Here is a 16,278-nt window from a genome sequence, read left to right as displayed (position 1 = left end):
ATTTATTTTCTGAATGGTTTATCCCCACAAGAGTCGTGGGGGGTGCTGGAGCCCAACCCAGCTAACTACAGGCACCAAGCGGGGGACATCCTGAATTGGTGGACAGCCAATCGCAGGGCACTAGAACACAGAAAAACATTCATGCTCACTATCATACCTAAGAGCAATTTAAAGTATTCAACCAGCCTACCATGCAGGTTTTTGGCATGTGGGAGGAAAAAAGAATACCCGGAGAAAAGCCACGGTAGCCTGAGGAGAATCTGCAAACTCCACAAGGCGCGGACTGACCCAGCACCGATACTTCAATCCCAGAATTGTGAGGCCGACGTGCTAACCTGTCAGCCGGGATGCTAAATAAATAAATTCTAAAAAGCAATGAATGTAAAATACGACTCAAACGAGTGTTTTATAAAAGTGCTCAAATATTGACATACAATAAAATATGAAACAAACATGTACAACTGAAATATCTATTTTTATTAGGCTAGTTGTGTGCATTAAAAATTTAATGAGTTGTTAAGCAGGGGAGAATAAAAAAACAACAACTCTAAAATCTATTTTGGATTCCACCTCCAAAAATGTGAAACAGCTGTCCGGTTAAAAAGAAAAAAGAAAAAACACCCCCCTCTTAAATTGTTAGGGTAGCCACTATACACATTACTGAAAATACTCCATGTATTTTTGTATTTTTTCCAATACGAGATGATTTACATTATTGTAAGAAACATTTGGCAGTCAAAGGATTTAGACGACATCACTCATTGTCCCATTGCACGCCCTATCCAACAAAGGATCTTTTTCTCTCAAAAATAAGTCTTTCAATAGCTTCTTTGTCACTGAAGCAAAATAGGAGATGGAACCAGATGTGCATGGATTTGCTCACATGGTTTTCCCTCCCTGCCTGTTGTTATTGTCTCTTTTCATACAATATGTACTTCATACAATTTCCCTGTTTTCCTCTGTCCCCCAAACAACTGACATCAAATATAAAAATATCACATTAAATACTATAATATATAAAAAAAGGGATTTATTGAAACAAGGTTTGTTTTTCTCAGGTGAATTGGACAGGAACATGAAAAACAACAGCTAAAATCATATGAATAATATTTGTTTTTTTGTGGTAAAACGTAATTATTAAAATTTGGGTAAACTCTGTGGACAAAATCCTTATTTTCATTAAATCTGATTGAAAGTGGCCAATAAAAATTGAATGTTGGTAGTAGATTAATAAATTCAAAATATTCAACAAAGCTTCACTTCCTTGAAAGGATGGAAAACAAACCAAGTAGCATAAGGGCATGAAAAAGATTCCAAGTACATATGTCAAAAAAAATTCTCATGTCACTGTTGAGCATCTTTCATATGTCAGTAAATAAAGTAATTAAAAAGTTAAATAAACTTAATTACTAAATTGAGATTTAATACAGGGGCAGACTAGCGGCTGAGTGGTTAGAGTGTCGGCCTCAAAATGGGGTACCTGAGTTCAAATCAAGGTCAGTCCACCAGTGTAGAGTTTGCACGTTCCCCCCGGGCCTGCGTGGGTTTTTCTCCAGGTAATCAAGTTTCCTCCCACATTCCAAAGACATGTATCATTGGCTGATCGGACACTCTAGATTACCCTTAAGTTTGAGTGTGAACGTGAATGGTTGTTTATCCCTTTGTGCCATGAGATTGGCTGCCCACAAATTCCTGCTTCAAGTCAGCTGGAATAGGCTCCAGCACCCCTCGAGACCCCAGTGAGGATAAAGCTGTTCAGAAAATGAGATGACATTTAACAAATACAATACTGTTGCCAATTACTGAAGCCTTTCCACACAGCATTTTGGTATGATGGTTCTGTACTACTCTCTAGTGGACTTAAAAAGAAATGCACTATGTTGCCGCAAATCCACAATCAAGTTGACATATAACTTCCTTTTTTTGTGATTAAAAGACCAATTTAGTCAAATTCACAAAACACGGTGCCGTGTCAGTAAGCAGATGCGTTTATGCTATAAACATCATTAGCTTCCATCTTGAGTTGTTACAGATATTAAGATCATATTACATATACATCAAACATCTACTAAAATCTTCAGCATGTATCAGTATTTCTAAAATGGTAATAGAAATTAAATTTAAGCCTTGACGCCAAATAAAAAAAAAAGGTTCAACAATCATTTTACTGTGTTTGTTTTTTGTTTTTAAATAGACCTTAAACCAAGTTGAGAAAGTTCATTGTAATTTATTCTTTGTATAGCTTATCTTCACTGGGGTCATGGGGGAGCTGGCGCCTATCCCAGCCAACTATGGGCACCTACACTTATTTGTTGACTGGCCAATTGTAGGGCACAATCAGACATGCACAAACGTTAATTAAAATATATAATAACATTATAAATAATAAGAATACTTAAATAATTGTCGAAGCAAAAAAAAACATGAACAAAAAGATAAGACAAATATAATGCAAATTCAATCACAACAGGAATATATGGCAAGAAATCTTGATCTGTAATGTGATTAATTGGTTGATTGACATCAAATGTTAAGCCTTAACTGTTAAGATGATATGATGGGCTTAACGCTTTTCCAGTAAATGTACATTCAAACTAAAAAAAAACACAATTGGCTAAATAATGTATATTACCAACTCAGACTATGAATGCAAAGTTATTATCTTTGTGCGCAAAGAGAAATATTTCAATTTTTAAAGACATCAATTACGTATTTAGCTTGTTTTATTTTCAAAGAGACAGGAGAAGAGAAAATAAAGCATAAAAATAAATGACATTGCTTATTAAGAACAAATACGCATTTCGCTTGGCTTATATTCAGAATGTCAGGAGAAGAGTAAATTTAAAAGAAAATAAAGAATAAAAAATTGAATGAAATTGCTTATTAAATTAGTTTGACTAATCTTGGGGGCCCTTAGTTAAAAGTTTTAAAAAGCTTAGTGGGTTATGCTTTTCTCCGTCACAAGCCATTCACTCTTATAGTGTTATATTAGTTAACTTTATTCATCCCTTGTCATTCATCCCTTTCCCCTTGTCTCATAGCTAGCTGTTTTTAGTTTATTAAGATTAATATACTTTTGTGTGTATATAAAGTGAGAATTTGGTGACATCTCATGTGGGAATATTGCTATTATTACCTTGTTTGTTTCGTGCCGCATGTGTCCTTCCCCTGTTTATTTTGTCACTTTGATATTGAACTTTTGTTATTAAAAACCCAATGTTTTGCATCAGCAATTTTCACCGCCTATATTCTTGCATCAACTTCAAAACCAAAAACAAAATCAGCATCACTTTCTAAAGGTGAGTTTTATAATAATTTACATCCTTAATAATGCAAATAAATTCATAATGGAAACAGTATAAGATATTTTTGTATATTCATTCATTCATTCATTTTCTGAACCGCTAATCGCCACACCGGTCGCAGAGGGTGCTAGAGCATATCCCAGCCAACTATGGGCACCAGACGGAGGACACCCTGAATCAGTGGCCAGCCTATCACAGGGCAGAAAGAAGATGAACAGCTATTCACGCTCACACTCATACTTAGGGGTAATTTATAGTGCTTAACCAGCATGCATGTCAACTAATTGCACCACACATGGAGAATAACAACCATGCACTCACACACATTGTGATCAATGAGCCTACACGGTTTTGGGATGTGGGAGGAAACCCACACAAGCCTGGGGAGATCATGCAAACTCCAAACAGTGTGGACCGACCTGCTATCAAACCTTTGACCAAACAAATGTGAGACCGACGTGCTAACCACTCTTCACCAGGACAGATCGATTTCTTATGGTTGGGTCTAAAACTTCCACAATGGATTTGAAATTAAATTAACATGGCTACATGGAAATATCTTTCTTTGAATAAATGAAAAAAAAAACTGATTTCATATATAGTATATAGTGGGCCATTTTCCATCTGCGTGCCAACCATTGAGTTCTAACGCATTTGTCTGTGTGTGAGGTGTTAATTTAGCCTAAGACACTTAATAATTCTTCCTGCAGTGTTTATCGCCAGTTTGAATGGCAGCCAAATCTGCCCATGGAAAAAAAAAGCCAATTGCCCCATTGCATTTACTTCCTTATTATACACTATAGTAATAACTCTTGTAATTGCAGGATAAATCAGACGATTTAGATGAAAATGCTCAAATTAAACAGTATCTGCGTTTTGAAGCGTACATTATTCGTAAGCATGTTTCAAGTGCGAATACTATCGCTAAACTTACCATAAACTTTGCCCAAGAAGAGAGTCTTGACCAGGTTGAACTTGGTGTCCGAGGCATCTGGTAGAGTGTAACTGACGGCAGGGTAATGATCCAACTGAACCAAAGAGAGAGAGGATTGGGAAACAAGTAGGGAGAATGTTAATGTCTGCATTATTAAATATTGTGTGGGTCTCAAAGTACTGACCTCAGCACTTTGGACAATCTGCAGCATGGTGTGGATCATTAGGCAATATACACAGGATGAACAAGAAAAGATGAATGCCAAATAAAGTTTAATGATGGGGGGTCTATGTCCTTATGTCTGTAAAGCAATTTATAAAGCAGCATCGAGTTTACAAAAAACCCATGCCTGAATGAGTTCTGTTGTTTACAGTAAATTCTCTTCCTTCCTCAATTGAGACGGACATTGGAAGACATTGTATCTTAAACATTCGTGAAAAAATGTTCTGAATTTCTGCTATATATTCAGCAATAACAGTGAAAAGCTTGATTCACTCTGCTTGCAAAACAATGGTAAACTTTTATTGTATTTTTTCATTAAGATTATACAATATAGTAATACCTCGACATATCTGTGCCCCAATATACAAGCAATTTGAGATATGAGTAAAATTTGGGGCAAATATTTATCTTGAGATACAAGACCAATTTTGATATACAAGCATACAGCGGACGCGAGAAGCTGCTCATAAGAACATCATGGGCACTGTCTCTCTCCCCGCAACTCCCTCGTGTAATGTTTTTTTTCAGTGTTTTCCCCCCAGATCGTTAAGGCAGAATGGCGGAGCTTGTTCGCTAATACGTGAGGAGTATTACTTTCCGGGCAAGTGGATAAATGGTCGTGTGTTATCCTATTGTGAGGATATTTGTCTGCATCATTTTCGGAATATTTTGAAGGGAAGGCAAAAGCAAACAAGGCTTGATAGGTTCTGAAAGTCAGGGTGGAGGCGGGGCAAATAGAGCAAAAGAGGTATAGAAATTTAAAATAAAATTTGAATACAATTTAGTGTAAGGTTAGTTTCTATTTATTTTTGAGTTTGCCTGCATCGTAATCTAAGTTCATTTAAATTTGTTTATTTTATGTTATGACTGCTTTGCGGTGAAATAAAAGTCTCTCTCGCTCTCTCTCTCCTCCGCGAAATCTGTCTAATTTTAGTACTATTAAAAACATATTTTAGAAATATTAAACACATTTTAGTACTATTAAACACATTTTAGTACTATTATACACATTTTAGTACTATTAAACACATTATAGTACTATTATACACATTTTAGTACTATTAAACACATTTTAGTATGATTAAACCACTGATATTTTGTTAATAGATGGTGAATTAGAACAAATAATGTTTTTCCAATTCAATATCCTGTTTTTGGTGTTTTTTCAAGGGTTAGTAACAAATTAATTTGTTTTTAGTTTATTTCTTTGGGAAACTTTCATTTGAGTTACAAATAAATCGACATATGAGCTCAGTCCAGCAGCGCATTAAACTCGTATCTCGAGGCACTACTATACTCGAAATATAATCACAGAAATGGGATTGGAAATCTATATTAATGATGGCTTTTTCTCAGGTGTAGGTCAAGCTAACTAGCTGCTACTCCTGTACCTGAGGAAAAAAAGCCATTTGAACACTTCTGATCATATGGAAAGCAGGGTTGCATGATGTAGAAAAAGTAAGATTGTAGGAAATTCAATCAGGTCCAACAATTTTATAAATAGATGGAAAAATAGAAGGAAAGACATTTATCCAACCCATTCCTTTTGAAAATGTTCTGATGATGTAAAATCCAGTCAATAGTTATTTGGTACTTTCATCTTCTACTCTTGATTTAAGTGTTATGATAACAGGGTTACAAGTATAAGGTGCGCATGTTCCATAAATAGTCATACATATTTGAAATATTATATTAATAAAAAATGCAATAATAAAAAAACTCAATTTGGTCATTGGACCACAGAACTATAGCATTTTAACAAGTACTCCAAACTTTGTGTTATTGTATTTATTTATTTTAATGGATTTTTTTTTTTAGATCTGGTGTCAGAACAAGCCAATTTACTTTTTCGGAATTACACGTTTTTTGGAAATTTTATGTGGATTATTTACAATTTGGAGAGGAGGACATAAAATGTCCTCCAAATGTAGAATGACCCTATTAACCATTGTGGTTCATTATTGATTTAGGCATGGCAATTGTGGCTGTGGGGCATTTTTTATCAAGGAAAAAATCTTGTTTTAAAAAATTAGATTAATAGCTTTCCTGCCCTTTAGAATGCACACAGGGAGAACAGATGCCATGTTTACAAAGCCATGCATCAGGGAAGAACTAAGGTGTTGATGGAGAAAGGGAATAGACACCACCTTAATAATCCTGAAACGTAATTAACTTGTTATTGCTGTTTCACTGAAGTTTCTAATTAGCTTGAAGGCTGCATCCAGTAACCATTGACGGGAATCATTTCAAGCCCACAAATTACTTTCTGTGCAAGCGTGTGCGTCCAAGATATAAAAGATCCCCCCCTTCATTGCCCACCACCCCTCCCCTCCACTTCTACTCTTCTCAGTGTTCGCCAGAGGACTGCATCTGAGTCTCCTGGATGCTGAATGCATACCAATAACCTAAGATGGAAGCAGAGGGGCCAGATGAAAATGATCTTTTTGTTACTTTAAATTTGCAGAAAACTCTTGCTGTGAGCAATTGGATAGTAGCCAAGACAAGCGCTCACTGGGGTGCCTGAGTGTGTTATTATATTCATGCACCGAGCACTAGAAAATACATTTACCCTAACACAAGCACAAGCAACACCTCCCCCCTGCATACACGCGTAGGTTCTCCAAATTTGATTCACCCCAAAAGGCTGGTCTCAGTGGAGCATTGTGTGGATTTTGTTTTCCACGCTAAATGGAGAGTGGGATAATGGTTCTGGATTAAATTGCACACCATTTATTTACTTTTATCTGAAAAAAACAAATTGGCTGCATAGCAGAGCGAGGGTAGTCTAGGTCTCAAAACCCCAACAAAAAGGTCTACCGAGTGTAGTCACGACCCCATTTTCACCAAACTTTGTCAATTAAGGCCATGTTTATGTAGACACTGTCTTTTGTGTTTCAACCATTTCAACACAATTCCCTTAAACCCAGATAATGCATTCAAGCATGGATAAGGAACATACCCAAGGGGGGGTTGGTTAGGCAAAAAGCGACTTCTGAAATGTGTTTCCTTTACCATTAGCCCAGAATGGTTCGATTGTAACACACATTAAAGTTTAAATGAACTGATAATGCATTGACTGTTATGTTGGTATTTGTTTCTCTAATTATAAGTGAGGGACAATAGTTGTTTCTCTAATTATAAGTGAGGGACAATAGTCCCATTATAGAAAAAGCATTTGAAAAAATAGCTGTACACAGTGAACATAATTAGTGTATAACCTGAATTGTTGTTCAGATGATAACATAAATAAAAGGTTCAACAGAGGTACAATGTGATGTTTGCGAATACATTCACAAAACCAACGGGAATAAACATGATGTTTCATTGCATTGTCTCATATACACAACAGGAGTACAGTGGTACCTCGAAATATGAGCTTAATTTGTTCCGGGACTTCTCGTAACTCAAACAAATGTTTCCCATAGAAATGTTTTTTTTTAATTTTTATTTGCCATCTATTAACAAGGTAACAAATAACTAGTGGTTAGATAGTACTAAAATGTGTTTAATAGTACTAAAATTGGACGGATTTCGCGGAGGGTAGAGAAAGAGGGACAGGGGGTAAGGTGGACTTTTTGCACGGCAACGCGCTCGTAATATAACATAAACAAATTTAAATGAACTTTGATTACGATGGAGACACACTCAACAATAAATTTAATCCAACCTTACACTAGACTTATTTCTAATTTTGTTTTACATGTTGATGCCTTTCTTCTCCTGGGTTGGCTCTATTTGCCCCGCCTCCACCTTGACTTTCATATGCAACCTATCAAGAGTTGTTTGCTTTGATATTGCCTTCAAAATATTCCAAAAATGATGCACACAAATGTCCTCACAATAAGATAATGCACAACCACTTGCCCGGGAAGTTGTACTCCTCTCATAGTAGCTGAAAAAATGCAACCCGTAGAGTCATTACACGAGGGAGTTGCGACCAGAAAGACAGTGCCCATGATGTTCTTATGAGCAGCGTTTCGCATCCATTGTATGCTCGTATATCAAAATATGTCTCGTATTGCAAGATAAATATTTGCCCCTATCTCAAATTGCTTGTATGTCGAGGTACCACTGTACTTGCAAAATCAACTAATTTCTGATAGAAATAACAATTCAAAAGGTAGTTATTTAATATGTATTTCTGCGGCAGTAAATTTGATTATACAAAGAATATGCAAAGTAGAGTAATAAAATGTATTGGTGATGTGGAAGGCGGCTGAGTGTTTAGCATGTCAGTCTCACAGTTCTGGGGTCGAGGGTAATTTCGGTTTCCTCTCACATACCCAAAGCATGCAGGGAAGCTGGTTAAACACTCTTTGATTAGGACTGAATCTTGTCGAAGGCATCATGGGGCACTCGAGAGCTAAGCTCCAGGCCAGCCTGCTTGTAATTGTTCATTCATAACTTGAAATATTTATCTCAAGTGTTTATTAATTTGTTTTTGTACCTGAATTGTGTGTTGTTGTGTCCTGCTTATTGAGGAGAATGAAAAAATATATAAAAGCTGATACTGGTTATTATTGCCTGGCCTATTTTCCTCTTCAGTAAATTGAAGGAAAAAAATACTACTTATAATACCGACAGCTTCAAATTCCTCATGTTCGGGGTTGGAATTTCAGTGATGGCCTTATTGTGGGGTGTTAAAGCTGTCTGTGGATCTGGATTAGTGGTGATCGGATGTTTGGTCGCCAGCTTTTGGTCACTGGTCTTTTGGTCCACTTGGTCGGCGGTCAAATGGTGACAAAGAGTTTACTGTTGAAACCACCTCTCAAAATTATATTCATGAGAGAGAGTTTAATACCTAAGAGAGAGAGAGTTTAATCTAAGTACTGTTTAATATATAAATACATTTGACCGGCGACCAAAAGAGCGGCGACCAAAAGAGCGGCGACCAAAAGACTGGCGACCAAAAGACTGGCGACCAAAAGACCAGCGACCAACCGTCCGGTCACGGGATCGGTGCGCCAAAAAAAAAAAAAAAAACACTAAATTGTAGGTACGGAGTAGCAATTGAGTTACGTATTACTAAACTGTGGGTACAGATAAATAACTTGTGGGTACACACTACTAAACTATGTTTCAGTTTTGTAATTTGTGGGTACACATTAATGAATTGTGTTTTAATTTAGTAATTTGTGGGTAAACATTACTAAACTATGGGCACAGGTTTGCTGTAAAAAACTTGTTTTTTTCTACCATGGCACCCAAGGAAATCCGTAATATCCTGTACAAAAGCATCCTTAAAATCTGCTGTTGAAAGACTACAATGAGTGCTCCATAACATCAGATGAGATACGGTGAATTCCATCCTGAATTACATGATTCGTAAAATGGCGGAGTGTCACTTGCTCAAGGTCGTAGCGCTCTCACATGCTCATGCCAGCCAAATTTACATCAGAGTAATTAGGGGGCTGATAATTTAACAAGGGCGGCCCGGTGGAGCGAGTGGTTAGCGCGTCGGCCTCACAGTGGGAGACCTGGGTTCAAATCCATGTCAGTCCACCTGTGTGGAATTTGCATGTTCTCCCCGGGTACTCTGGTTTCCTCCCACATTCCAAAAACATACATAGTGGGCTGATTGGACACTCTAAATTGCCTCTAGGTATGAGTGTGACCCTACTGAGGATAAAGCGGTTCGGAAATGAGATGAGATAATTCAACAATAACAGTTATCAGATGAATACAGCCGCCATAACATTAATTGTTCATCAAACTTGTGCAATTGGTTGGCACAAGATTCAGAGTGTCCCCCGCCTGGTACCCATATTTAATTGGGATAGGCTCCAGCATCCCTCAAGACCCTTGTGAGGATAAGCGGTTTGGAAAATCAATGAATGAATAAGGCTGTTCAGGACAGAAAATGAATAATTACTTCTCTTCATTTTGACAAACTCGTCTCTATCTTATTTTAGTCGGCCTAATTGCCTTGAGGGGACATCTCAGAAGCCTCAAGACAACACCTAATTCTGTTTCATACAGAACACTGCATGTGATTCTTGGGCAGACCTGTCTGGTTCACTCATCTATCCTAGGCAGCTAGAAAAATATGTTTTGGGACACTAGAGGGCAGCAGAGACACAAAACTGACTTTAACTTGATAGCACGAGTGCGGTGAAAGAACAAGAGGTGCCGAGTTCTTCATTGTTCCTCAATTTTCTGTGTAACATACCTGTCAACCTCAGCCAATTTCCCCCCTTATTGATGGTTGCAATTCCCCTTATATAATAATAAACCATACAAATGCAATGCGGCATCTATTTACTCACATAGGGCAGACTTAAAAGTCCCAAATTTTCCCCAAAGTGGACTGGGTGCCCAATCAGTTGGTGCGGTTTTTGTATGCACTAAAATCAAGATTCTGTAGATGTCGCTGTATGACGCTGACAACATGACTGTCTGGCTACATTGCTTGCTGACGCGCTATAATCATAGAGTAAAAAGAACCTTTGAAAGGGGAATGTGCGGGCATGAAACAAGCTTAAATCTTGACAGTATTAGCAGTCCACGATGACGTTTTCGCCTGCTATCCGGATTAGAGCCGAAAATCAGTTTTACAATAAAAACGTACTTCAAAAAATTCCTGTACACAAGTTGTTAAATGGCATATACAATTTGAAATGATTAAAAAATGTATTAAATACGGGAAAAACGTATAAATTGACAGGTATGGTGTATTAGGGGGTCAGTTTCTTAGAACAAAAAGCCAATGTTTTGCATATTTGAATTCCTGCAGGAATATGATAGAAAAGAAAGGATGCACAGGTCCTGACTAACTTCTGCCACCTGTTAACTAATTTTTCTTGCTACCAATTGGTAAAACTGGGTCATTTTTTGTGGCATACATGATCTTTCATGACAATTCTATTGTATGAACTGAATATTAGGACTGCATTATAATGCAGAATAGTTTAAAATCATCATTCTTTATGTAAATTAATTACTGTATTTTATTTAATAGCTAATTTTGTGCACAGATTAGTTCATTTTGTGCACAGATTCGTTGCCTGCTGCCAGGGTCAACACAACGCTTAAGTATATGAGTAAGTGAGATAGCACACAAGCTGATAAGCAAGTGGCGTAAATTGCAGTTTCCCTTTCTCTTTAAACTGCCAGTCGTTTTGCTGATCTCTCTCTTGAATCCCAAATGACCACATTGTGCCCAATAGTCTTTCTTAATGCTCATTTAAACTTCACCCACCAGAGATTTTTAGGTTAAATGGCTGAAAGGACTAAACATTGATAAAGCATATCCAGAAACAACTCTGCCAACATTAGGTTATGGAAGCAACTATGTATTTATGAAGCAAGAAAGAACAAATAATTTGTTCCTGCACACATATATATACACATATTTTTTTCGCCAGAAATGTGTACTTCTGCTCTACACTCCTCACTGCTTTTGAGATATAAATTGTTTGGGATTGTAATCTATTTTTGTTGAGCAGTAAATCACAGTCATACCTTGACATACAAGTCCCCCGACATACGGGGAATTTGAGATATGAGTAAAATTCAGAGAAAATATTTGCTTTGAAATACGAGACAATTTTCGAGATACGAGCATACGAGACAGCCAAGTGGCCGAGAACAGCATGGCATAGTCCATCTCGCTGCAACTCCCTCTTGTCAATATTCCTTCAAACAATGGGAGGAGTGTTGCATTTTTCCTGTGTATTTTCCCCGTTAGACAGTGCAGAATAAAGGTAACAACAATGGGTACGAAGCAAGCAGGTGGTATGAAGACTTGTGCAAAGAAAAAGCGTATGAATGACAATTAATATTAAGCGCAAAATAATTGAAAAATTTGAAAGTGGTGCACGAGTGGCAGAGCTTGCTTGCCAATACGAGAGGAGCACCCGGTCAAGTTAGCAGGTGGTCCTATGGTGAAGACAATTGTGCGGGTCATTTTCTGAATATTTTGAAGGGAACACAAAAGCAAAAAGAGTCAATTTAGGAGAAGAAAGATAAAAAAGTTTCAAACGAAATTTGAATTAAGTTTAGTGTTAGTTAGATTAGAATAATTTTTGAGTGCCTATCGTAATCCAAGTGCATTTAAATTTCTTTATTTTATGTTAAAAGCGTGTTGCTATGCAAATTGTCTTTCTCTTCACTCCTCCTGCATTGTACTGAATAATGTCTCGTTTTAGTATTCAACATCATGACCACTAGATAGTCATTAGTGAATGGCAAATTAGAATAAATAATGTTTTTCCATTCCAATATCCTGTTTTTTGATGGATTTTCCAGAGGCTGAGAACGAATTAACTAGGATTTAGTTAATTTCTATGGGAAAAGTTGATTTGAGATACGAGTAAATCGACATACAAGATCGGTCCAGGAAAGCATTAAGCTCATATCTCAAGTTATATCTGTATTCTCTTTTTTTTTGCCTCACCTGCCTCGTGTATGCCCGAGCATCAGTGTGAGCTCCTAGCTGAGTCATTTATTGTGTGCCTGAGAAAAACGGAACTGTTATGTTTGAAGTGCTCCCAACAGCAACCACAGAATTCAATATTTAGGTGTAATTTTCCTCCTGTCAAGAGATTCACCACTAACGTCTGAATGATGGCGATAAAGGTGGTGAAGAACATTTTTTTTTCTGTGCCCAATCTTGAAAAATGGAGCTAATTCAATTATTAAAATGAGGTGCACAAACAAAAATGAGTTATGGACTTCTCCTTAGTAGCAGCAGAGTATCACAGATTATGTATTTACAAATGTAGCTTAATAATAATGATGGTCAGAAAGCCATCAATTATTCAATCATTAATTTTCCGAACTTATCCTCACAAGGGTAGCGGGGGGTGTGGGAGCCTAACTCAGCTAACTACGGGTAACAAGCAGGCCTGCGTTGGTAGCCAGCCAATCACAGGGAACAAGGAGACAGACAACCATTCACGCTCACACTCATACCCATGGGCAATGATAAATCTGCGTTTCCTTCATGTTTTTGGAATGTGGGAGGATCTGGTAAAACATGCAAACTCCACACAGTAACGACCCAACTAGGATCGAACCCCGAAACCCTGAACTTTGAAGCTGATGCGCTAACCACTCTCCCGGACTGCCAGCTATCAATTATAATGATCAACAAATTATTTTCATAGTGAGTATTCAAATGTATAATTTGATCTCAAATTATTCCAGGTGGATCTAATGTGACAGTGATAGTAAGTGAATAATAATACAATGTACACATTTGTGTAAAAGAAAACATAAAACTGTTTCCATCCTTTTCCAACAATAATAAAATGTTTGTTTTGTTCTTTGAAATACAATTGGTAAGTGTTCATTGCTGCTGGGCTCACCTGATCTTTTGGGAAGCAACAATTTATTTAAATTTCTAAGTCTAAGAGAAGAAAGAAGCTGTCTTGTTTAACAGTGCAGAAAAAAGAACACAGCAGATTTTATGTTGATTGTTTGTTCTAAAAGACCAGGAATGAGATGATGCTGCAGATGAAATGTCACACAAGTCTGTAGGGAAATTACATGGATTCACTCACACTTGTCTCAGTCACAAAGATAGATTTTATCTGCTGACCAGCACTTTGCATTGGGATACTAGAAGTAGATGGTATAATAAATTAGTGACCAAATATTACTACAGTGTAGTCATACATTATCAAACAAACATAGAATAAGTGCAATTCACTCATTAGTGCAGATAAGGTTTGGGTACTTAAGTAGATGGTATAGAACTTGTAGGACCAAAGACTTAAACAATTTTAGACACTCAAAACTATAAGTTCTGTGCGGCCTGGTGGAGTGAGTGGTTAGCGCGTTGGCCTCACACCTCTGGGGTCCTGGGTTAAAATTCAGGCCATGTCCACCTGTGTGGAGTTTGCATGTTCTCCCCGGGCCTGCGTAGGTTTCTCTGGGTACTCCAGTTTACTCCCAGAGTCCAAAAAACATGCGTGGTAGGCTGATTGGACACTCAAAATTGCCCCTATGTATGAATGTGAGCATGAATGGTTGTCCATCTCTTTGTGCCCTGCGAGTGTCTGTCCCCCGCCTCTGGCCGGGAGACAGCTGGGATTGACTCCAGCACCCCCGCGACCCTAATGGAGATAAAGTGGTTCAGAAAATGAGATTTGAGGGGAGACAGAACTATGAGTTCTTCCAAACAGAGTGGTCAAGAGTCTAGACGATCAATTAACAACTCAAGAAGACATCCTGCCTGCTGCGTTTAAAAGTTGATTCCAGGGTTATTTGTGGCTGCCTTTGATATTTTCCAAATCCCTATGCATTTAATGACATATGATGCTGTTGTAGACAAACCAGGAGTGGAAGAAATGTGCTGCAGAAAAGGCTAATAATCCAAGTTGGATTACCATGTCAAAATTGACAACTTGTACTTTGATTGGAAAGGTCATAAAACTTTTTTTGTTAAACAAAAATATAAAATCTGGAATATTTTGTTGTTAGTGATCATAAGAATCCATGTGAATGGAGTTGTGGACAAGGCTTGACTTCCGTCTAGACCGATGCACATTGATCTCACACCTCATAGACTAATATTGGATTCAAATGAGTTTATTTTTAAGGGATAAAGATAAACTCATTTCAATCCAATATTACTCTTTGAGGTGTGAGATCAATGTCCGATATTAGTCTGTGATGTGTGAGATCAATGTGCATCGGTCTGTGATGGACTGGATAGGTAAAAAAAATCTGTATGAATCGTCTGATGCCCCAGATTTTTAGCAAAGAATGGTTTGAGTTGTCTGCTCAAAGATTACTAACATCAGATGTGTTGATAAAAAACATGAGCGAAGCTAAGAGCAACATTGGTGCATTCTTAAGGCAGTTAGGAGCAAATCACATTCACTTTTTAGAATTAAGATATCCAGATTTACAGCCACTTCAACGCAGAAGACAAATCGTAGTAAGTCATTAAGTCAAATGCCATTCAAATTCATTGTGTCCTATTCAAAATAAAATTATCACATAACAACAAAATACTGTACTTACTCGCATATAAGCCGCATTTGTCGGTCAAAAAATGATAACTGAATCGAGGGTACGGCTTATGTGTGTATAAAAAGACGATAGGCACAAAATTTTAAGGTGACAATGCCATAACACTATAATGCCATGACGCAAGATACGGTCATTTCTTTCAAAATAGAGAAAAGATAAACATAAAGTGCTAAACAAACTTTATTTTGATGTCTATGAATGAATGGAATTCAAGAAAGAAAACGTATCTTGCATAAAATGTGAAAAAACTAATTTGTGTCCGTCACTGCAAACTCAGGATGGGACCATCTTACCTAGGGTGGGCGCCGCGATCTTACCCAGGGTGCCGCCGTCTTACATGGTTAAATGTTCTCTGACTGACCAGATGTGAGTAGACTTGATATATGTGCTCCTTTATCATGTCAGCACATCACAATTGTTGTTAAGGCTAATCTAAGGTCCTGCAGTCGATCGCTAAAATGTCAGCCTTAAAAGCTGCGCAATGTGTACGTATCTAATGCTATTATTGCACCCACCCACAGAGCTGCTGAAAAGTGAACCGCTACGGACATATCTCCTGTATATATTGCTCATGTGAATTCTCTTAAATTTAGGTTTATCTGCATTATTGTATATTTGTGCTTTTGAAATAGAACATTTTTCTTGTTCAAATGTGACAACCATTGCAGTAATATGAACCATTGAAAGAATCAAGATATTTTGACATTAGAATCAACATGGCTGCCACAACATCTTGAACTTCTGATAAGAAAATTATAATTTCTGTCAAAAAGCATCAGGTTCTCATCAAGATAGACTTAATTCTATTTTTCAAATTAAATAATTTGATATTTTCAT

At 37.3% G+C, this 16,278-nt stretch overlaps 1 protein-coding gene across 2 annotated transcripts in view; it reads right to left on the bottom strand.

The window, feature by feature from the left end:
- The window catches only part of cntnap2a (contactin associated protein 2a), a 231,862-nt gene that overhangs the window by 8,912 nt on the left and 206,672 nt on the right, over nucleotides 1-16,278 (bottom strand). For both annotated transcript variants that reach the window (XM_077736044.1, XM_077736045.1), the window contains one exon: nucleotides 4,240-4,333. In XM_077736044.1, the coding sequence (XP_077592170.1) occupies nucleotides 4,240-4,333 (94 nt within the window). The remainder of the gene's footprint in view (nucleotides 1-4,239; nucleotides 4,334-16,278) is intronic.

Source organism: Stigmatopora nigra, chromosome 16 (genome assembly GCF_051989575.1).
Source record: "Stigmatopora nigra isolate UIUO_SnigA chromosome 16, RoL_Snig_1.1, whole genome shotgun sequence".
NCBI classification, from domain to species: Eukaryota; Metazoa; Chordata; class Actinopteri; order Syngnathiformes; family Syngnathidae; genus Stigmatopora; species Stigmatopora nigra.
Note: the sequence above shows the minus strand (reverse complement) of the source record. Positions and strands in the feature narration are given on the sequence as shown.